The sequence below is a fragment of the Trematomus bernacchii genome, unplaced genomic scaffold, assembly GCF_902827165.1.
Source record: "Trematomus bernacchii unplaced genomic scaffold, fTreBer1.1, whole genome shotgun sequence".
NCBI classification, from domain to species: Eukaryota; Metazoa; Chordata; class Actinopteri; order Perciformes; family Nototheniidae; genus Trematomus; species Trematomus bernacchii.
The window spans coordinates 7,623,126-7,648,052 of NW_022987564.1; the positions used below are offsets into that span (position 1 = coordinate 7,623,126).

The 24,927-nt window shown below is 41.8% G+C and overlaps 2 protein-coding genes across 11 annotated transcripts in view; both read right to left on the bottom strand.

Moving 5' to 3' along the window:
• The window catches only part of clasp2 (cytoplasmic linker associated protein 2), a 68,122-nt gene extending 65,593 nt beyond the window's left edge, over window positions 1-2,529 (bottom strand). For 9 of the 10 annotated variants that reach the window (XM_034125082.1, XM_034125078.1, XM_034125075.1 and 6 more), the window contains exon 1: window positions 1,638-2,529. In XM_034125082.1, the coding sequence (XP_033980973.1) occupies window positions 1,638-1,835 (198 nt within the window). In that variant the 5' untranslated portion in view covers window positions 1,836-2,529. The remainder of the gene's footprint in view (window positions 1-1,637) is intronic. The other variant, XM_034125074.1, reaches the window with a different exon arrangement.
• Window positions 2,530-5,070: 2,541 nt separating this feature from the next.
• fbxl2 (F-box and leucine-rich repeat protein 2) lies at window positions 5,071-23,460 on the bottom strand. Its single transcript, XM_034125085.1, has 14 exons — window positions 22,945-23,460; window positions 15,893-15,954; window positions 12,467-12,521; window positions 11,481-11,555; window positions 11,141-11,235; window positions 10,453-10,617; window positions 10,167-10,293; window positions 9,220-9,294; window positions 8,977-9,104; window positions 8,477-8,537; window positions 8,327-8,371; window positions 8,007-8,063; window positions 7,708-7,920; window positions 5,071-7,201 (listed from the first exon to the last, which is right to left on the bottom strand). Exons 1-14 carry the CDS (start codon window positions 22,972-22,974, stop codon window positions 7,094-7,096), a joined length of 1,296 nt encoding a protein of 431 aa, XP_033980976.1. The 5' UTR covers window positions 22,975-23,460; the 3' UTR covers window positions 5,071-7,093.
• Window positions 23,461-24,927: the final 1,467 nt, after the last annotated feature.

Here is a 24,927-nt window from a genome sequence, read left to right on the forward strand (position 1 = left end):
TATTAATGCCCTCTGTTTACGTCCCTCACAGGAGCGCTGAGGCCTCTGTGATGCTGTGAGAGCTGAGCGTATGAGTGGAATCTACAGTTCTATCTATTGATTGAGGAAAGAAAGGATAAGGTGTAATGGATCCATTGTTAAAAAAAGACCCAGACAAGGACACACAAGTGAAACAGGGCCATGGGATGATTTGTATCCATACCCAAAAGAGGAACTTGGATGCGACAGTCGCCTTCTACGAACATTGAATCTATTTAAGAGTCCTGACTGGTGTTTTCCTTTGCCCCATTTAGCCCTCAATTTCTGGGTTCTCCCCTCTAACTCTTTGATTCTCCCCCACATTTCAACTCTGCATCATCTCTCCATTAATCCCTCTCTCTGTGCTGACTCAGCATCTTGCTTATAGCCAACTCTTCTGTCCTTCTGGCTGACAGGGTGCCAATAAGCATCACTAAAAGCCCGCTGTGTGAGGGACTCTGGGGATCACAACTCACTTGCTCATCACTGCCAGACATGAGCTCAAGTAAAGGAGCAAATCTGAACAAAGGGATGCTTTGGCTTGTTACAGCTAGAGATGAAACCCTTGGTAGGCAGATGTAAGAGGTGGCAAAGGTTCACATCACACATGGTGGATAGGAATGGGTAACAAGTTCAATTTAAAAGGCGTATGTCAACATAAGGACAAACAAGTTTAAGGAACATTTTTATACCCCTGGAAAGAGACTTAAAGAGGATGCTTCTGTAACGCAACATTTCCACACTCTTCGAGTCTTACTGATTCCTGCATGTCAGTGCATATCATTTAATCAAAGCAAAACGAGATTTAAAAGTCAAATTTCAGCACGCTTTGAAAAAGGATTTCAGACTGTTTTGACTGGCTGTCTGGATCTTTGTGATACCTTGGCAAAAATGTCACATTCCTGCATTTCTGAGATATGGCAAAGCGTGTAGACAAGGCTGTCACACACAAACAGAGCATGAAACAGCAATATGAAAAAATATGAAACGGCAAAAAGGGAGATTGAGAATATGTGTCTGTAAGAGAGAGAGAGAGAGAGAGCAAAGGATGGAGAGAAAGCATCGGGTACAACAATGAGTCTGCTGACCCCTCCCCCATCCAGGGCTACAGTAGTCTACAGTCCTGACAATGGGTCCTCAACACAGACACAGTCTCAGCCAATACAACCATATAAACTCCGACAAACCACAGGAATGCCCTGCAAACGTCCAACTCTGTCACTGGGGTTGCATTTAAATATGTCTGCCTATTGTGATCCAGAAATACTACTAGGGTGACACAGATAAACACAAAGCCTTACGTTTTTATAGATGTTCTAAGATTATACACCAAATACAAAAAATGAAATTAATATGTGTATCCTCTGTCTTGGCTGATAAGAAAAAGTGGCAACCCGTTTAAAATATCTGAATTGTAATTAAATATCCATCTTTATACCATTAGGTGATGACAGCCCGTTTGAAATCCCTTATCTCTGCTAGAGTTTGTAACATCTTAACAAACCTTTTTGCAGCTCACAAGCTAAACTAGTGGACAAGTATTAATAAACAACACGAGGGGCTGGCTGCTGCAGTGACACTGCAATACCCTGATGTGTTGACAGGCCAAGATTTCTCACCTTGAAATTGCTGGAGTTCACCCATCCTGCCAGCTCGTCGATGGTTTTATCAAGCCGGGGTTTGTCCTGCTCCACGTCCGAGGAGCGGTCCGGATCATTCAGGTAGTCAATGAGGTCCTGACCCACCTGCAACCTGCGGCTAACATCTTTCTGCACTAACTGCTGGTAGAAATAGTCCATATTGTCATGGTCCTCCATTGGGCACTCAGGTCCGTGTGGCCAGCCACTGAAGCCGGCCGAAGACAGAAGACAGTAGTCGGTGGGACGGGGTGTAAAGGACAGTGGAGGAGCAGAGAGACTGTGCGGTCTGGATTGTGTTTAATTTATGGTTGAGGATCAGCATGCAATCCTTAAAAAAAAACGAAGAGAGATTATTTAATCCCACAAATCATCTCTGCCAAAAAAACTATACTTTGTATGACAAAGACGTTACGTTAGCTCGCTAGCTTACTTATTGTGCAACATTAGCTGCGAAGGTTCATTTAAAACTTAGAGAAAGTTCCAGAAATGTGTAATTGTAGTTGCACACAGCAGGTTTCTTCAATATGCCAACATCAAAACAAGCCTGGCTAATTGTTATGCTAACAAAGATAGCACGTAGCCAGTTAGCACAGCGACCCAAACAAGGGTAGAGCTTCCCATCCGCTAGCCGGGCAGCTAACGTTATGATCCGCAGGCCGGACGCCTGGCTCCGCTCTTTAGTCCATGACCACGGGCTAAAGAGTCTTCAGAGCGGTCTGTTGTGTACTCTTTTAGCGGTAAAGTTGCACCAAACTTCAACAATAGTGGCTCAACTCCAGTCCCGCAGTACTGCTTTCTCTTTAGTCCAGGAATAATCGCTGCTGCCGCTAAACCCGTTAAGTGGCGCTGAAAGCTCGCGGCTACCGGTGACTGCAACCGATCAACGATCAGAGGGGTCTTCAGGCACCGCACAGCTAGCCAGTAACATGCCTGATCAAAAATGAAGAATTATGAAGAGTACTGTGGACTGCAATGTGCTTAAACAGTAAGAAGATACTCATACTAAGTCAAATTATATGTTTTCAATAGTTATTGCTAGATGTTTAATGTTTTCTCTAATAAAATCATGAATGAGACAGACCGCACTGTGTGTGGGTGTGTCTGCAGTCTACACGGACCCTGGGTGACATCTAGCGGCTCAGCGGTGCTGTGGTCTGTATTCAGTTTGCCGCAGTTTACTATAAAGTACTCTTAGATTAAGACAGTGGTGGGAAGTAACTAAGTAAAAATAAAGAACATTTTGAGTTGTTACATTTTCTGCTACAATATACATCTACTCCAGAGGCTAATATTTGACTTCTTAATTTAGTGGGAATGCTGATAGATACAGCATTCCAACTATATGTTATTCTACGGACAAAATTGTTATTATTCCGCCGGAATTTTGCACCTCTTCTCCTCCTGCATTCAACATCGCAGAAACTCCGTTCAAACATCAAAACGTTCAGCTCGGTCGGGAATCGATGGCTATCATTTGGATTATTCATAACTTTCAGAATTCCAGAGATACATCCCATAATTCATCACATTTTTAACCATTGAAGTCAATGGAGAAAATCTTCAGACTTGAACAATCTTCATGCGACTTCAACTGCTCACTGTTCATTCATACTTTCACTCAGAAACCTCATTCCAACTTTAAAATGTTACACATCTTTCTGACATTATTCGTGTAACACAACTTTTAAATCTGATTCTTACTTTTAGAGATATTAAACATTGTTCAGACCTTGGTAAAGAGGCTTTCTTCAGATTTTAACATTAACTAGAGTGCGTGATGTCACAGCTAGAGGGTAGGAAATCTTGAAATTTGCCTTCATATTTTAAACTGCCATAATTCCCAAACCCTACATTCCTGAGACATCATTTTTCATGACAAACGTAGGAAAACATCTCGTAGCTTGAAAAATGACAAATAATTAAGCAAAAAATAATTAAACAAAATGCCTCTTGAGGGCATGAAGTGACAAAAACTTTCAACATGTCTCCATTAAAACCCATTGTAATTTCAGGCTGATATTTCCTCACAGCAGCAGCCGCACACCTTTAGTTAAACTGCCAAAAAGGCCACATTATTAACCCGAAAGTACACAAAAATTACACTTCAGATACTCAACTTCCTTGCTTCACATTTTGAAATTTCACAGATATCTGTTATGATTCTTCCACAAAACGTTCACATGTAAGAGGTTTCTCTCTCTCTCTCTCTCTCTCTCTCTCTCTCTCTCTCTCTCTCTCTCTCTCTTCTATAGCTCTCCTCTCCTATCTCTCTCCTCTCTCTCTCTCTCTCTCTCTCTCTCTCTCTCTCTCTCTCTCTCTCTCTCTCTCTCTCACAATGTTCCAAATGGCTCAAAACTTCACAGGTTTGGTAACAATGCAGCCATCAACGCATCTAAGCGAAAAGTGCTCAAAATTCACATGTGTGCTAACAGTCCAGCCGTGAAGACATCTACGAGACAGTTTGTCTCGCCATGAAACACGGTTTTCTCATAACTTCAGTGAAAATGCTTCAAACGGCCCAAAACTTCACAGGTTTGGTAACGATGCAGCCATCAACGCATCTAAGCGTATTATGGGGTGTCATCAAATGCCGTTGCCATGGCGACAGACCACTCACCATGAAGCATGATGTCGCTGTAAGTCCAATGGAAACGGTCCGATCGTCCCCCAAACTTCGCTTGTATATCACCGGTCCAGCCCTCAACAGCTCTACGTTAATTATGGGGTTTCTTCAAATGCCGTTGCCATGGCAACACAATGCTCGCCATGAAACACGGTTTTCTCATAACTTCAGTGAAAATGTTCCAAACGGCCCAAAACTTCACAGGTTTGGTAACGATGCAGCCATCAACGCATCTAATCGTATTATGGGGTGTCATCAAATGCCGTTGCCATGGCGACAGATCATTCATCATCAAGTTAGTTCAAAAGTTTGCAGTTCAAATATTCTGCTGCTTTTCCAAGCCTTTTTACTTTCTTTTCTTCACTCATCACACATTCAAGCCCCCAGTATGTATCATTTCAATCTAAATTCTTCACTTTCTTCTTACACATTACATTTCAGCATAGCAGTTTAGCGTCAGCTTTTCAGCATAAAGCATTCCCACTAGCAATTTCTTCAGGAATTGCATTCTCTAGTTAACTACATGTATTTGAACTTGCTTTAGTTAGCCTATTTTCTATATCAAAACATAATCAACATATCTGTTATATTATTGATGTATAAAAAAAGTATTGTGATCCCAAGATACATTTACAAACTAACAAGACACCTTTTAATTAATATATTTTAAAAAATGTGCGTAAATAAATTTAAATAGGCCCCAGATTTACCAGCTGTAAAACCAAAGTGAATGTAACCCAGCAACCACTGGGTTATAGGAGAAAATAATCTCACACTAGAGAGACAAAGCACATTTACTTAGTCACTTTTATTTATTCAGTTGTTTATTTTTTTGAATGTATTTCTTTATTTTCTTAAACATAAAACTGTTAAACAGCTGTCAGAGAGAGGGCATTAGTATCACAGCCAGTAAAGTCAGCTTTGTATCCATCTGAGTCTTTTTTCAATCTTTCTGTCTGCTCTCCTTAATTCCTCTCCATTGTCCTGCCAATCTCCCCAGTTTTTGAGCACTTGGCCCCACACAGCAGTTGCCAGTCTCAACATTGCGAGCTGCTTCTGTTGTGTTTTATTTTCATTGCTTTGTGTATGTGGCATGACATTTCCCATAGACACGTTATTCTGCATGGCAAAACAGATCATGTTGAGGTTCTGAACGAGTGCTTGTTTAGAGTCTCTTAACCTGTTACCTGTTGGTTCTGGAGCTGCATATCACATCCCTCTTGTCAAGTGTTTTGTAGGATTCGACCAGTTGATTGCTGATCAATTTAATGCATTAGATTTGCCAAGTGCTATTTATGAACCATTTCTCATGTGCTTCTTTATTAAGCAACACATTATTATATCCTACCTATCATCAGTAAATTGCCAATTACACAACACTTAGACTAAAATAACTTTCAAATACACAAATTCCTGTGATTGTCAAAAAGTTGAAGTGCCTTTGCTCACATTCTCTAAACTATAATCTCAGTTTTAGGCAAATTTCCATTTTATTTTAAAGCAAAATTGCACAAAGGTGAGCCCTGATTTATCTCCTAGTGTAGACAGCAATACATTTGATTCATGGACGTCACAGTCCAGTCAACAACAGTGGGTTAACCCCAATTATATAAGTGTACTAAACTCACTCTGAATAGTAGGGAGATTGGACATCCACCGATGTAAACATGTTTGTCTGTGGTGCTAACCTAATCCAGGTTGTAAACAAATGCTTAAGTGGTCAAGTAGGAGCTAGCGCACAGGGCTAATGACAGGATTGGATCAGGGCCTACGAGCCAACAGAACCACGCAGAACACAGGAGAGGCCACACATCGCAGAGGCATACACAGTCAACATAACGCTTTTAGACGCTGAGGGTCTGAATCATAGGTCCTTTTTTTGTTAAACAGCAACAGTTGCTTCTTTTCCATTTTAAAAAGAATGACGAACATATATCTTCCTCTCTGGATAAACAGGCATGGACAATTACAATAAGCATTTTAAAAAAGGAACTCATTTCCCCCCCAATCTTTAGTGAATTGCCATAAGTGTGTAACTTTTTTTTCCATTGCAAAACATTCTCTGTACAAACAGAATCTAAATCTCAACAAAAAGTTTCTCAGATGCACAAATGTCACATGTCCCATTATGTACTTCCTGCTTTCTCTCAACTCTTCCACACTACAGAGTTTAGTTGAATGTGCTGATCTTCTTATATCCAGAAAACCTGCCTTTCCCCCACCCCAGTGCTGCTCCCCCTCCATGCTGCGTGTTTTTGTTCAAAGCATAATGAATCACAGGATGGTCACATAGAGGCGTCATGTGATTGTTGAGATGATACTCCGCAGAGAGCAAACTGTATTCCAAGATGACATTTTCGTCTTTTTTTCATTTTCAGTTTGAACATGATGCATGTAGTTCCACTTTTCAGACCCCGTCCAACACCATCTCCAGATGCAGTCCTTTTTTCAGGGGTCTGAGGAGTAGGATGGAGTGGAGAACTTGTTTTTGTCTTTACAGTGAGAGAGAGAAAGAGAGATAAAGAGAGAGAAAGAGAGAGTCCATCCATCCATGTTCTCTCCACACACCCCCATGCCCAAACCCCGGGCTGCTGCAATCCTTATCGGTGAGCACGAGGAGAGAGGAGGGGCGGGTTCAACTGATCAGGGGCGATCAGTCTATGTATTGATCAGTGATCAGGAGCAGTGAGTGGGTCCAGCCCCTCCTCTCCCCTACACCTACCCCAGTCATCCCCCTTCCCCCATCCCATTTCCGCTCGTATCAGAGCAGCAGGACCTGCAGACAGAGGTGGCCCCCTCTGGCCCTCCACTGTCAGAGGATGATGCAGCAGCGACACAGACGCTGGCCACCTCCGTGTACAGAGGGAGGGGGTGTCACTGGGGCAAAGTAGGCGTGGACCTTGATCTCTGGAAGGTGGGCCTGTGTAGGTAGGACAGAGGAGTGTTAACACAAGGGAATAAAAACAAGAAAAAGGCACTAAAAAAGCACATAATCTGGATTTGCTTGTTGCTTAATAGTTTGGATGTAAATGTCCAGAGTAATAGAGAAGATCAGTACCACTCTGTACCAACCTCTCATCCTTTGCCAAGATGTTAAACTATATATCTTTCACTCAAATAAAAACTACTAATAACTCATATTTAATCTCTTTAAGTGTTTCAACATTTACAGTTAGTTATCCATTTATGTATAAACGTTGCTCCTCTTTGTTAATAGCTGTCTCACTCTCTGATTTTACTGCAATTGAGAAATTGGTTTGGGCGGGGAGCTGGCACTATATCTATATATAAATTAATTACCACTGATCTAAGGTGTATGATTTTTAGATAAAATAAGGAACTCCCTGATCCAATCTCCAACGACAACTAATCATGTGTGATCAAAAAGCCTTTCATTTTAAATATTTGCCCATGATCTCCACTGACCCGGATGCGTTTGATGCCAGCCCTGGTGACCTGCTGACAGTCGTAGAGCTCGATGCGCTCCAGACGATGGCAGCTCTTCAGGTGCTCCAGAGTCACATCAGTGATGAGGGGGCAGTTGTCCAGCTCCACCACAGTGAGGCGCTCTTGGCCACAGGTACTGCTGCTCAGAGCTCTGATGCCATCGTCTGTGATCAGCTCGCAGTGGGACAGGGACTGTATGGGACACAGAAAACATGGTTGTAGACACACATAGATGGATTAAAGCTCCAGAAGCTGGTACTGCAGGTGTGAGTGTTTACCAGAGCTTGGAGGTGAGGGCAGTGAATAGACAGCTGAACCAGGGTGTTATCGGTCACCTGAGGAGAGGAGAGGGTTGATCAACAAACTGTTGACACATGTCTGGACAGTTAAGAGTCTTAAATCACAGTTTTATGGAAACATTATTGTGTCTTCTTTTGTATCCCACTTAAATGTTTCTACCTTGTCAAACCTGGAAGAAAAAAAGGGTTTTAATATATAGTTTTATTATTAAAACATACATTAAATTGATAAAAAGCAAAAATTAATCCAGGTTCAACATAGATAATGACAGTAAATAAGAAACCATAAATCATCTTACCAAAATACATTCTTCTAAGTCCATTTTTTCAAGCTCATGACAGTTCTGTGAAGAGAAATATGAATCATCCAATGATACTTTAATCAAATATCAATGTGATAGGGAAGATTAAAACAGAGGGTCACAGAAAAGAAAACAAAAGAGACTCACCCTGGCCAGCACGGTGAACCCAGCGTCCGTAACGTGTGAGCATCGTGCAGCTTCAAGGATCCTGAGGACACACAGTCGCACACAAAAACATGAAAAGGCTACTTGAAGTTTATGGTTCAGTATGTTGTGGTAATCAAAATCTTAACCAGCAGAGGGGGATTTGTTTGAACCAGACCCAAGATCCTTATCAGATTGTAACCTTGTCTGTTCAATAAAATAAATAAAAAAGCTTTTGACAATGTGTGGGACCTTTTTTCCTTGGTTTCCCCAAAGTGGTTGCTCTAATGAATCTATTTAATTGTAACAAACATATGGAAGTCCTGGTGCAAAGGAGACTTTCTGTTAATTATGGCATATTCAAAAAGCTAAAATTATAAATATTTATGTTGATCTTGTCTGTTTTGGAGAATAAAACTGAGAAGGATATTTTGTGGATATTGATATTGAGCTGTTGGTGTCCTTGTGAAGATTGGCGGGACAGCTTTTGTGTGTTTTCTCACTTGAGTCGGGGACAGTTGAGTCCCATTGCAGTGAGGGAGGCGTCAGTGATGTTACTGCAGCCAGACACACAAAGGATCTGTAGCTTGTGGCATCCTCGGCACAGACTGACCAGGCCTTCATCCGTTATCTGCTAGAGGCAACAGACGAAGAAAACTAATTACAAAAACAAGGAGGCATACAAAAACATTCCTCATGCTTTATTATCTCCCTGCCCCCATCCCACAACCAAAGCTTTCTCTGACCGTGCAGGACTGCATGTTGATGGTGGTGAGTTCTGGGCAGTATTTCTGAAGGTGTTTCAATGCTCCGTCTTCCAGCTGGGTTAAAACAATTAAAGCATATTATTGGTAATCAAACACCTGGATCAATATTTGTTGTATGTTTCTGGGTTTTTGTGTGTTGTTAGGGAAACATTTCCTATATTAGGCCCTTGTTTTAAAATGTGATAAGCCCATTGACATGTCACACTGTTATTTGTGAGCCCCAAAAGACAATTCAAGGAGGTTTCACAATATATATTTCTCAGGCAAGAACGATTTATGTTATTCCTTATCTAGTTTGCCCTGGATATTTTGGATTATCAGATTCAAGGGAAGTGCACAGACATCTCCCCTTTTTGAGGAATGTGAATACACCTCTCCAGTGATTTTTACTAGATCTTCACGTAATCTGGTAAATTAAAGTTATTTGTTTTTAATTTTTTGTAGGTTTACAATGTGTTTTACAAATGGAGAAGCATAATGTGAGCTCTCTTCACCACCAGAGGACCCTGTTTACAGTACATTTCGATGAATCACTGTGCTCTGGTAGCAGGTAACACAACAGCATGTTGATACAAGGGATAATGTCTTAATCATCTAAACAAATACTAACAAATATTGGTATTTTATGGTTAACAATTGGTCAATTTTCATTTGATGTGATTGATTTGATAGAGTCGTGTATGGAGAAGACTGAGGAAGAAAGGTAGAACAGTGTTGGATTACATATTAAAAAGAGGTAGGACTTTATAAGTATTCACTTCTTTCTACTCCTTTATGAGCATTACATACTTACTTATTTTGTTTTTGAGTTTCCTGTAGATGCTTGTTAAGTATTCTTGTTATGTTTTTTTACTTCTTTTTTTTCAATGTTGGAAATAAAATAAAAATCTAATATAAATACCCACTGAAAGAATAAATAACCGTACCTGTGTGCAGCCTCTGAGGAACAGTGCTCGTAAACCATTGCAGCCTCTAGCCAGAGCCTCAATGCCGTCACGTGTGATCTGGTCACACCAAGACAGGTTCAACATCTCCAGCATTCTGCAGCCATCACTGAGCATATGAAGAAAGAGACCAAAGAAACAGGACGTGTGAACCAAATGAAAATGACCATATTGTTACATTTATTGTGGGAAGGCGTATGCAGAGAACATAGTGGTTTTGAGATATGGGTTTGGTTAACCAGGGTGATACAAAGTGTGCGGGTGCTACCTGAGGGCCTTGAGGGAGTGGTTGCTGATGGAAACACAGGAAGTGAGATCTAGCTGTTTGAGTTTGTAGCAGAACTTGCTCAGGCTGAGACAGGTGCTGTCTGTGATCTTGGTGCAGCCGTTGAGGTTCAACACTTCAATGTTTCTGCAGTTTTGCGCAAATGTCCTGAGAGACAGTGGTAGAGAGGGAGAAAGGGAATTACACAAGAGTTGCTTCATTGATTAAATAAGAACTGTGATGCTGGGAGCTGCTCAGGAGCCAATTAACAGAGTCATCTTCAGGCCCTTGGCAGGTTGCTGTTCAGCTACTGTATGTTTATTTTTCACCGAAGAACAAAAGACTTGTACTTATGGTACTGTAATGTATATCGTCAAGTGAAACCAAGTAAAACAAGAGGTTCTACGGTGTCATGTAAAAATATTAGACCCCCATTGTTATTCTTTTGTTTAGTTCTTGTGTGTACAAAGTGAAGTGAGATTAAACGGAAGCAGAAAATAGAGTTTCCCCTGGGACCGAAGCAGCCCAAGCTGCTTAAACGTTAAATAATCACACTTAACACATTAACATAGTTACATTAAACAACAATAGCAATAAATCAAACTAATGAGACAATGATATTCTGGTACATGTCAAAGCAGAAGCACACTTGTTTCATCACATTGAATGCCAGTGACAATGACAATCTCACTTCATGGAGGCATCTCCCACGCTCAGGCAGCCCCTGAGGCTCAGCTGCCTCAGGAAGCCTCCGCAACGCTTCGAAATGTTCTCCACCACCCGACCCTGAGAGAGAGAGAGATGGAGCGGGTAATGAGAGAGAGAGAGTGATATGACTTGGTCCACAGGACAGAGGATCAGCTGTTACGTCACAGTCGGCACCAAAGCCTACCGACCCCGAGTTAAGCCTTGGGCTGGATAAAGCTACTCAACAAGCACACACGTGTAGCACGTATACACACATACGCAAACACAGTTCATTGACCCACTTCACGCTTCCTTTTATTCCCTCATAAAAAACACCCCCACACCTCAATGTCCGTCTGGAAGTTGAACAGGTCAATCTTCTGCCAGTTACTGCCGTCGAGGGCCAGGACATTCCACGCCTGAGAGGGTGACAGACAGATTGTGGACAGAGTCCGACATGTGGGTCAGACAGAGGTGGGGGGAGGTGAATGGTGATCATAATATGCAGGAGAGATGAATAAACATAGTGAGTCAACCCCTATAGTTTACTCTGTCTAAATATTAACTATGACCACTTTCTGGGGCTGCGAAATGTATTGTTTCTATTGTCATCGCAATGTCAACCTGATTTTTTGTTCTTGTATTTTAGCATTACACTGAAAGCAAAATAAATCAAAAGAAAGATTATTTTAACTTCCGTTTAATTGTTGCAAGTATTATTATTCAGTATTATTAAATATGGAATATTTTCTTCATACAGTGCAGCCTTAACACGTTCTGTTTTTGTTGGTAATGGAGAAAGTGTACGAGTTGCTGTTTTCACTCCTATATCCATCTGTCTAATCTAAAGGTGTTTTCTCTGATGTATATCATCGTTACCTGGAAATTATTTGATTTTGGAATGTTGGTCGGACAACAACAGAGTCTTGGAAACATGCCCTTTGGCTCCAAGAAATTACAATGGGTTTTTTCCCCAGGTGTCTGATATATTGTATTCACAGTAATGTAGCTTTGTCACAGGCGGAGAGAAGTAACATTTTCCCAATAGAAATAAATGAGAAGCAGCCACCATAGCTCTGCATTCACATCACAGCCCAAATGCCAAGCCCTGAAACCTCAATCATAAAAAACGTTGAGCTGCAGTGCACTACGAACAGGGGCCCATTTACAACTAACCAGCAGATGGCACTACAGTATGTTATAGACATTTCTAAAGAATTTGGTAATGGTAATCCGGTTTCAATTTCCATCATTCCATCAATTAGAATCACAAAATGCAATACTTTAAGGAGGATGTAAGGAGGTTTTGAATGTGGGAGGAAGTGCTTACCTTTGATACTTGGGCACACCTACACAGTGTAACCACATCTAGATAGGAGAATATTCTAAAAAGAAAGACAAAAAAAGCACATGAGTTTTTCACAATCACCCTCCCTTAGTTTGTAACTAAGCTTTATATCTGAACATCTTTTATTCTGTGTAATTGTATATGTGTGTGTAGGAAACAGAACAATCCCCTGTGGTGTTGGTTGGTAGCAGGAGAGCCCCACAGACGGGCAGTGTTTGAGCTTTGGGGCGGTTGTCCACAAAGGGCTTCATGCAGCCGGCTACTGGGTCAGCTCAATCCATTAATCTGCCAATGAGTAATCTCTGGCACTCAGACAAGCAAGGCCACGGACAGACAAACTTACTTACATATACAGAAGGACCCATGAAACCAAACATGTATGCATGGTCTGAGTTCCTGGTGATTAAAAGGTTACTGCTCAAAACGTGCCTTATCTATGGAAAATGTGAGGTATTCAGAGAATTGTCATGGTGCCAAAGCTTTGAGTGCAGCTGGGGTCTGAATGTCCTTTTAACCCTAGGAAACAGGAGCTGGCCATTGTCTCCTTCATATAGAGGCAGACAAAGGCTGTGTGTTTTGATGTGTGTCAGGTCAGGGCATGTTGGGACATGTTCCTATAATTTGTACTGGAGTCTTGCATCAGGGAGTACATGCACACAATTGACAAAGCAATGCATAGACAAACGGAAAGTAACGCACACTCACACATTGCACACAAAGTCCTTGAAGTGATTGCGGGGAACCAGAGAAGCTGACCAATCAAGCAGGCGCTTATCGATCACCCTTCTAACAACTGGTTAATGGCTGTGACGCTGACCATTGATTGACTGTCTGTTTAAATCAAACAGCATCTGACTTTCCATTATGAGCGAGAGAGCGGCCTTTTACTGACCACCGAAGTATTCAGTTAATCATATTCAGAGGGAAGCGATCCGTCAGTCTGAGTCCTGTTTGGAGTTCTGTTAACCCTATTTGACATTTGCTCTTGATCACTATAAGGGCCAAATGCCTTGGCTAGTGCAATCAGAATTGTTTGTGAAGGTGATATCAAATGTGTGTATCGACCCAGGGATTTAGAACAGGTCCAACATTTATTGGGTTCTTCCATGGCCCATTTTACCGCCCATTAGATAAAGTTTCCTTAAAAAAACAAAAGGACCTCCTTAGTGGAAGTAATACAAGGATAATTGTTGAGAAAAGCCCTGATGTTTAAGATAAATATGGATTGTTGTAATCAAATGCATTATAGATGTATCAATTACTTTTTTCACAACCAAGGATTTACAACAATAAGGCCAAATCAGAGATAAAACATCAAGATTGTTTACCTTACTTAAAACAAGAAAGCCCCAATGTTGCCTCTCACCAGAGGCAGAACAGAAAACAAGCTTTAGATTACTTCGTGAAATCCTGCCTATTTTTTCTGAAATGGTACGTAATGGGATTTTAATGGAGCGTACTTCCATTTGTGGACATAATGTAGGCCTACACCTGGCTCTTCAAGCACGACGAGATAAGAGAGTCAAGTCTTCGCTGCGAGTCTCATGCTGGTTGTCATAGTAACTCCAGTCAGACATAAATTTGGGAGGTGGTGGCGGTGGTGGGGGTTGCTGAGTCAGTGCTTCTGGTTAAGAGTACCCAGAACCACTCTGAAGTCTCCGAGCATCGTCTATCAGACAAGGATCTTCTATAATAGCGCGGCACTGTTTACAGTTTAAATCCATGCTGCACTGGCCTAGATAACAGCTGTGTACAATACACCGCCTGAAAGGCAGATACAATGTGAAAACAAGTCAGGTACCCGGGTTGGCTCACATTAAACATAAACAGTAATGCTAATAACAACGTTAATTAAACAAATTAACAGGCTAATTAGCAAGTATTTTCCTACAGCAATGTACCTGCCAATGCATACCAAACAGGTGATCTGCTCCAGTGGTTTCAAACCTGTTTTTGGCAGGCGACATCTCAAAGGAAGCTGTGTCTGTTGGCAACTCTTTACAGGTCACTTATGTGAATGAATTACTAGCAAGCCGCAACTATCAACCACATGATTTATAAACATTTCCCTGGTGAGTTTATGTTCTTATTTGTGTCGTGTTTGAATCAAAAACACTCTAGCTTCTCTAATGTTCTCGATGTTACGCTTATCTTTGTCACATCTACATATTTATTTATTTGTCTTGCAACCTCTTAGAAGTGGTATAAACTAATCTCCTATTTATGACTTTGTTTCCAAATGTCTAAACACAGATGCATCCTTGCATTATATAATGCACCAGGGACAACATAACGTCACTCCCTTTGTACCATGGTGACAGGGCATAAGAAAATGATAAAGAACGAAAACAAATGGCTTCAGTCAACCCACTTTCCATGGTTTGAAAACAAGATGAACTGCCATAACAATGAGTCTTCCTCACATCTGATGTTCTGCAAGTGCCTCAAAACAGCACATGTGACACTAAGTAATGTGTTGTAGCTAGAGAGTGCAGTGAGACTGTGATTTTCTGTCCACCAGTGAAAGTAGTGCGGGTTGTAATGGGTGTACTGGTAGTCTCTGTAGAGCACAGCTGGAGCAGCAGCACTGCGGAATTCCCCACCAGCTAAGACAAGCTATTTTTAGAACACACACACACACACACACACACACACACACACACACACACACACACACACACACACACACACACACACACACACACACACACACACACACACACACACACACACACACACACACACACACACACACACACACACACACACACACACACACACACCACACACCACACACACACACACACACACACACCACACACACACACACACACACACACACACACACACACCACACACACACACACACACACACACACACACACACCACACACACACACACACACACACACACACACACACACACACACACACACACACACACACACACACACACACACACACACACACACACACACCCCCAGGAGTGTTTCAAACACAAACATGCAGATCTCAGAAATAAGCAGTCCACATCATGTGTCTGCAGAGCTACATGCAGGTGCATCCTTTTCACACACACATATCCATATATAAATCACTGTGGAACATGAACATGTGTGTGTGAGTGTGTGATTTGTGTCAGATGTATTGGTCATGTGTAGCAGCTGCCGCGGGACAACAATATTGGCCTGTAGGTCACATAGTTGGTTAAACCTCATTTCATGACTAATGACCAACATACGTCATTCAAAAAACACACAGACACCCACACACACACGCAACTGTTGTACAGCTTATGAGTAACCCTGACCTCAGCCCAGGGTATTTTGTATTTTGTGTTTTAGTGTGTTTTAGTGTGTGTGTGTGTGTGTGTGTGTGTAGGGGGATGTTGATTATTAATAATCTTACCTAAGAAGAAGCTCTTTGGGGAGCTTCTTGTTAATGGGGGCTTCATCGCTGTTTGAGAACACCTGCAAAGACACACAAGATAAACAATGAATGAGTGTGTGTGTGTGTGTGTGTGTGTGTGTGTGTGTGTGTGTGTGTGTGTGTGTGTGTTTAAGGTGGTCAAAATCAGGGACACAGAAAGAAGACACAAGCTGTAAGAGGGACAAAAGAGATCTAAATAAAAAGCATATTACCATAAAACAAAAATAAGGGATCTTTATCTTTATAAATATATATACAATAATTTTTCTAGCTGTAATGGAAAAGAGGAATAATTAATCGAAACCATCAACACTTTGAATGTGTAGGAGTATGACAACATTTAATAATATGAACCATTCCTTAAAGGAAACCTATCATGCTATATTTAAATGATATATTGTAGTGCCATACCTATATAAAGGTATATTTATACGTTTCTGTTTTCAAAATACCAAACAGATCATGCATTTTAGCCATGCCTCATTTCGCCCTATGTGCTGTTTGCTGTCTACGGGTCTGATTCTGCTGACCACGCCCCCCTGCAGGAGAGGTGAGCCGTGCTCTGATCAGCTGCTGGGCTGTCAGAAGAGGGGGAGAAAAAGAGATCTCAGTCCTCCGTGTTTTATTATATAGAGTCGTTATTCATTTGTTTTAAAGCTCAATAAATAACAAAGACCACCTTTGACCGGCACTTTTCAAATTTTGTCCGGAAGATTTAAACTTTAACGGACATCTTGACCGGCGAAAGAAACTGAAACTGAAACTCTGCCGCACGGTCCCCTCGTTCCTTGGAAGAGGCGGAGAGGTGGGTGTTTGTCATCTGCTGGTGGACTAACCGGAGAGAATTACAGTGCTTGCCTCGACGGGGAGGGATTGCATTGAATTACAGCAGCGGGAGCAAACGCTTGCCTCGGGGAGGGAGAAAAAAAGCCACAGCGGAGAATAAACAGAAGGGTAACCATGGTAACCAAGTCTTCTTCGCTGCTTTTGTGGCAGACTACAGCGTCACTTACAGGCCTGGCATATGTACTACAGCGTCTCCAGCGCTTTCGAGTGGCAATGGCCGGCCGTGGCCCAACCCCACATTCCCCTGATAGGTGGAGAGTTGGCCCAATAGCCGTAGCGCCACTTTCCTGACGTCAGTAAAGTGTTCAAATCTGGATCAGTTTTTATCATATCCGTTGCAGCCCCTTTTTTAGAGATTTGGGTATGGAGGAAAATAGAGAGGGTTGTGTTTTCTGACACTTGGTGAGTTCCCTGGAACACCGGGGACACATATGCATGTATAAAAGACGTACAAAAGTGCATTTTGCATGATAGGTCCCCTTTAAATAAAAACATACATTATCAATATCTTTACTATTTCTAATGAGGAAATAATACAATTTATTTAAGCATCAGTAATAAAAAAAGACAAAGCTTCAGTTGGCTTTCCACGTCCCCTCCTTACGAGCTTATAATTCAGTTAGCCTGGTCAGCTTGTTGGCATGCTTATCTCAATTAGTCTACTCACTGAATGTCTGGCCATCTGCTTAGTGTCACACACACACACACACACACACACACACACACACACACACACACCACACACACACACACACACACGCACACACACACACACACACACACACACACACAACACACACACACACACACACACTACACACACACACAGCACACACACACACACCACACACACACCACACACACACACACACACACACACACACACACACACACCACACACACACCACACACACACACACACCACACACACACACACACACACACACACACACACACACACACACACACACACACACACACCACACACACACACACACAACACACACACACACACACACACCCACACACACACCACACACACACCAACACACACACACACACACACAAACACACACACACACACACACACCACACACACACACACACACACAACACACACACACACACACACCACACACACACACACACACACACACACAGAGTCAGACCTCTGTGTGAAGAACAGAGGCAGACAATTCTCGATCAGGGTTGTATTCAGCCATGAATTTAAATTACGTCAAACACCCACATTCGCTGTGCCTCTGCAGACACGCATCCTGCCAGTGATACACTTGTATCCTCAAAGACTCAGAAACCGTATCTAATGAGGGGGAACTCCCTTCTGTTTCACAGCCAAACACAAACGCTGAAATGTAAAAACACAAAAGGGGAGCGAGGGGAAAGGCACAGGAGGCGTAAAGGTTGAGTCTGAAAACGTCTCAGATCCAGCTACCTCCATGACAGATGCAGGTTTCTCGAAGGAGAACGTAATAAAGAAGAGAGAAGATGGGAGAAAAGGGAAGGAAGGGGGGAGCAGGAGGACGTAGGAGACGCAGGCAAACAAAGAAATGTTGCGACAATAAGGAGAAAAATATGTACAAAAGTCATTATTGAATTGGAAGGAAGTAAAGGCCATTTGAGAGGAAATGGGGCTTTAAGACAAAAAGAGGGAGTTGTCCAGTCAAGGTCCGGCAAAAAATTAACTAAACTGGTTTATATTTGAATCTATGCTCAGGTAACAACACAGCAGACAAAGAGCTTTGAAAGAGATCCATTAACTACATCCAAAGATAGCTCTAGGTTAAAGTCAAAACCTTTCCATTATTGGTTCCCACATACCCCTGTATTAAAAACCACAGTGTGGCCAACAACCTAATGCAGGCTCACCACAATCTCTGAATAAACGCTTTACAATAAAGCTTTTATCTTCATGATGTGACTTTCAGTTTCAGTTATATTTCGAACCGTATCAATTGATTTACCTGAGAGTAAATTGACCTTAATTGAACAATACTCTGCGTAAGAGACAAAGCCTGCAGTGTATTGACTCAGTGTCTCTCTAAAGCCGCAGGATTTAGGACTAAATTTAGACTTAATTCCAAACCACCTCTGTAACACATCACTCACCTTTGACCTTTCCTTAAACAGACAGACAAACTGAAACCTGGTGGGCTTCATATAAGGTACATACAATGGTTTGATCTTGCAAAAAGGAAACAATAATTGTTACTTTGTAATGCCTTCTAGTCATTTACTAATCAGATTTACATTCAGACATTTCAGATTACTGCTCAAACGGTCATTGAAGTCATTTCTCAGGAAAAAATACAAAATATTTGCTGGTTCAAACCCGGCTACTATTTCCTGTTTAACCTGATTAAGGGCTGCCACTGACAATTGTTTCAATACAAATGAATCTGATGATGTGCTTAATTAATAGAGCTCATCAAATATCCTGTTTGATGAAGTCCCAAACCTAAGATATTCAGTTCCCTTTGAAATGAGAAAAGAAAAAACAGCAAATTCTCACAAATTTGGAAAGCCTTGGCAGCCAAATAGTTATAATAGAGTTCATGGAACATGGCCCCAACATTGCTAGTTTAATTCAAAACCAAGGACTTTTTTAACATCATACTTCCCTTTCTCTCCCCCATTACCTATCTGCCTTTTCCCTGTTAACTGTCCAATAAGAATAAACTTGAATGAAAAACAGATGATAACCAGTGGTCTAATAAACTAATCATTGCAGCGCTAAATGTAAAATGATATGGTTTTTGACTGCTGTCATAGATAACTTTCATTATTATTTATAGACTTAACCAGTAATACATTTTAAAGATCTATAAGTAGATAATACAAATAATCTTTACTGACAGCCCTATTTCATATACATCTTATTTCTATGCCAACGGGCAGTGAGTCAAATAGTTGTGTAACCTAATCCCCGATGGAGAAGTAGTGTAGTGGAACGGCATGAACAAAGTATTTGGTGTGTGATCTCAGCCACAGTTATGACATTATGACACCAGGGTTCATCTCTCGTACGTGTGCTTCATTAAAAGTTATCACCTCAGGATGCTGGTGCCCTCGTTCCCTGTGCCAGGGGAGCAGCATTCCCAAGCAGGGAGTTCCTCTCTAAAGTCATACTCCTATTCCTAGACGGTGTACAACCGGGTGGAAATTTGGTTTCTGAACTTGCATGTCTCAGGTTTAAAGTTGCCACATGAAAGCAACTATAAATAAATGAGATATGGGCCATGTTTTCAATCTGTGGCCTTCATAACAACAACACCAATGGGCTTGTTCTTGGTGTTTTTTTAACATCATCTCAGGTGTGCATGGTCAACCCACCAACCTTTACTCATCTAACAAACAAAACAACACCCCACACTGATTTTTAACTGCGTCTAAGAAGCTTACATCTCTGTGGAGAAATCCACTGGCAACACACATCAGCGCCACTACCGCCTTCTGTTCTCATTCAGTCACACGTAGACACGTACGCTCATGCTACTGACAAGCTTACAGCGAGCTGAACACCTGACGGAGAAAAGTAAAGTACCATCAAGTCAAACCCGAAAACATCTCAACAATGTGTGTACAAAATGTCAGATAACCAATGCTCACAGCTCAGGCGACCCATAACCAGTGGGAGATGATTTGAGGCTTGTACACCAATTACGAGGGTAATGGTTATTATTTTACTACAGGTACTTTTCATAAATCAATGCAAATTAGCTCAAATGCCATTCAAAGCCATCTGTAAAACAGCATGCAGTAGTAGAAAGTAACCTAGTAGCTTACTCAAACACTGTGGTACATGTACTTTACATGAGTGATTCAGGTTCTTGATACAATACATTTCAGAGACAAATATTGTACTTTTCACTGCACCGCTATCATTTGACAGCTGTTGTCACTGGTCACTTTGAAAGGCAACATTTTAAACACAAAGCAGATAACCATCTTTTTAAATATAAAACCACAAACCACATATAAAATACTATTATCTTTTACCTCAACCTGGAACAACAGAAGATGCTACATACACAATAATGCGGATCATTCTGCCTGCATTTTGACAATGATTTTGTAACGTAAAAATTATGTAACATTTGGAATGCAAGAATTGTCCTTACTTGTAGTACAGTGATTTCAGCTTCCTAAGTAAACGATCTAAATAATGTCTTACCCTTGCAGTTGAGTAGTGAGTTTTAACACAAAACACAATGTACAAAAGAGTGTGCACCACTGTCTGGTAGAATCATCTTGGGAAATGGAAAGGTTGTGTAAGGACACATGGCCAGTCATAGGTCTCATGTAATACACTATAACATCACTGATTATTGAAAAACAAAAGCACCATCTGTAGTTTGCCAGTGACTCTCAGAAAGCCCCTCAAAACCTCCTGAGACGCCTGTCATTCACAGGTACCAGGGGGTGTCACATCAGCGTTACCTGCCAAGCCCAAGTGATAACTAATTTAGTGGGAATGCTGATACAGCATTCCAACTACTTGTTATGCTACGCACGAAATTCTTTATTATTCCGCCGGGTTATTTTGCACCTCTTCTTCTCCCACATTCCACATCGCAGAAACTCTGTTCAAACATCAAAACGTTCAGCTCGGTCGGGAATCGATGGCTATTACTTTTCTTATTCATAACTTTCATAATTCCAGAGATACATCCCATAATTCATCAAATTTTTAACATGGAAGTCAATGGAGAAACTCTTCAGACTTGAACAATCTTCATGCAACTTCAACTTCTACCTGCTCCAGCAGACTTCAGATAATGGTTAATGGTCCTGCCCTCAACAGCTCTACGTCAATTATGGGGTGTCATCATATGCCGTTTTAAATGGAAACGCATCCCTCGCCATAAAACACGATGTCGCTGTAACTCCAATGGACACGGTCCGATCGTCCCCCAAACTTCGCTTGTATATCACCGGTCCATGCCTCAACAGCTTTACGCCAAATCTGAGATCTCACCATAGGCTGTTGCCATGGAAACGCATCCCTCGCCATAAAACACGATGTCGCTGTAGCTCCAATGGACACGGTCCGGTCGTCCCACAATCTTCACCTGTATATCACCTCTCCATGCCTCAACAGCTCTACGTCAAATCTGACATCTCACCATATGCCGTTTCCATGGAAACACATCCCTCGCCATAAAACATAATGTTGTCCTAACGCCTATGAAAAGGGTCAAAACAGCACCACACTTCAGATAATGGTTAACGGTCCAGCCCTCAACAGCTCTACGTCAATTATGGGGTTTCATCATATGCCGTTTCCATGGAAACGCATCCCTCGGCATAAAAGACGATGTCGCTATAACTCCTATGAAAATGTTCAAAAAGTGCTCAAACTTCACATGTGTGCTAACAGTCCAGCCGTGAAGACATCTACGGGACAGTTTTGAGATTTCTTCAAATGCCGTTGCCATGGCAACACAATGCTCGCCATGAAACACGGTTTTCTCATAACTTCAGTGAAAATGCTTCAAACCGCCCAAAACTTCACAGGTTTGGTAACGATGCAGCCATCAACGCATCTAAGCGTATTATGGGATGTCATCAAATGCCGTTGGCATGGCGACAGATCATTCGCCATCAAGTTAGTTCAAAAGTTTGCAGTTCAAATATTCTGCTGCTTTTCCAAGCCTTTTTACTTTCTTCTCTTCTCTCATCACACATTCAAGCCCCCAGTGTTCATGTATCATTTCAATCTAAATTCTTCACTTTCTTCTTAAACATTACATTTCAGCATAAAGCATTCCCACTAGCAATTTCTTCAGGAATTGCATTCTCTAGTTGAAAGCTGTTACACTGCTTTTTATGTACAACATGCCTCTCCTATCTGCAGCCCCCCTGGTGAAAGCATGTAACCTCAGGTGACTCAGTGCCAGCAGCAGCCAGCCTCGGCCCTGATATATCGACTATCCTCGGCCACAGCCCTCCTGTCCCGCAGTCCTCAGCTCCATGTTGTCGCTGTCTGCTGGTGCGGCAGGACAACAACAGGATTTCGGATTACCCTTGACCAGCAAAACGGCTCCTGACTGACTGCATGTAAAATTAGGAGCACAGTCGACCACACACATACACACACTTTGCTTATACAAGACTCCCACGTCTAGTAGAAACAAACAGTTAGTGGTCCACTCCCTCTGTCATACCTCGAACCGGCCCTTGGTGATACCGTTCATGTCTGCGGCGGCACGTCCCTGCTACAACCCGCAGACAACCAGTCGTTTGACGAATATTGTTTTTGTCGCCGTTTTATTTTTGGTCGGTCGGGGAGTGTAGGGAGCCGAGCTGGAGCTGGAGCTGGGTCCTCACACCCTCCCTCCCCCCAGCCGTCTCCTGTCTCCGGGTCAGTGCGGAGGTAGTGAGGGTGTTGTCGGTTCGGCGGCCCGGTCTGCGGTAACGTTAACGGTCGTTGTCTCGGAGACCAACGGCTCCCAAGCCCGTCTCATCACAGGGCTAACCAAAATAACAATAATAACATGGACGGTCTGTCAAGTGACTTCACTTCCGCCTCTCCCTTCATCGAGTCAGCTGGCCCCAAATCCCTTAACTTTGCTAAAAACACACGGGAAACGCTGCGTTAATGTCCGCCTTTCTCTTTCTCAGTTTGTTCCCCGCAGCAGACGCTCGTGCAGCGGCTGACATGAACGTATTCCTCTTTTTTTCTGTTTACTTGAGGGGATAAGGGGGCGGGCTTACGTGACGTCATTGCTGCGGGAAAAGCACGCGTGGTCGATTTGTTTTGATTGTGGGGTCTTGCGGAGATTTAGGGAAAATTACGATATTTTTTGGACTCGTTCACCGTGGTGGTCACGGGAAATACAACACAGAGAGGAGTGACCTGCCATGAACCCGTGGGTCCGATTAAAGGAAGGAAACACTCTCGTCTGTGAGGACGCCAGATCCAGGAGCCAAGTGTGTGTCTCCATTAGAGATGTTTAACACTGTCACACGAAGGCTTTCACCTGCAGACACACACATACCCAAACAACAGAGATTGACTTCTCTGTCCCACCTGCATTATGTAAACTGAGCATACTTAACAGTTCTTAACAGCAACACAATATGTCACTAATAATGGTATGCAAATGACAGTCCTGCATTTGATCTGCATTTTAAAACCACATTAATTGCATAACAAATTTGCATTCCTGCATTTACAAATATAGAACAATGGTGTATGAGTGAGTAAGCAAACGTTAACTCCGTTTTTAAGTAGGCTACAATTGCAATTTCCTTAAGGATTCCCTTTTAATGCTATACTTCAGTACAATTGAGATCAAATCATATAGGCCTAGTAGCCTACTGTTTAGTGCTCTACATTTATTTGAGAGCTACATTGCAGGTTCTTTTTCAAGTAAAATATTAAATTAGACAGCAATGATGCATAATAAATATTGTGCACACATACACATATATACCACTTACATTTTCCAATTAGCACAACAAGTACTTACTTTTGATACTAGTACGTTTTTGTATAACACGTGAACATGCTACCATTACTTTATAGTTATTGCAGACCTGTGTTACAGACAAAAATATACAAAATATCTTAATTTCGTTGTCAGCATTGACAGCTAGAGGGCGATCTAATGCAACTATGTTCATCCTGCACTGTTGCAATAAGGGGATGATCATTTAATTTGTATTGTTGTATACATACCTCAGAAGAAATAGGGTATGACCGTATGACATGCAGTACATAGCCTTTTCTGGGATTTTTTACAACATATAAAAGGGAAATATTGTGCTTTGAACTTCACTAAATGTATCTTATACCTTTAGTTTCATTTCAGATAACACTTTTCATAGCATTCCTGTCCAGTGGTAGAATAGGTAGAATGTAAGTACAATTACCTCTGCCTTCAGTTTCAGAGGTGGTGCATCCTGATTCAATGTCATCCTGACTTAAAGGGACAATTTAATATAGCAGAGCCATTGTTAATGTGATTAGTAACAGCTGTGGTTTTCCTGCTAAGCCAAAATGCCTGCTGTGAAAAAGGCCTATAAGGAAAAAGTGTATTTGTCCCACTTTAAGAAGTTCTTAAAGGAAAGTGAGGCGGATGTCTGTCAAGCTCAATTTATGTTCACCCACACATTACTGAGGAGAGGTGTAATTAGGCAAAGTA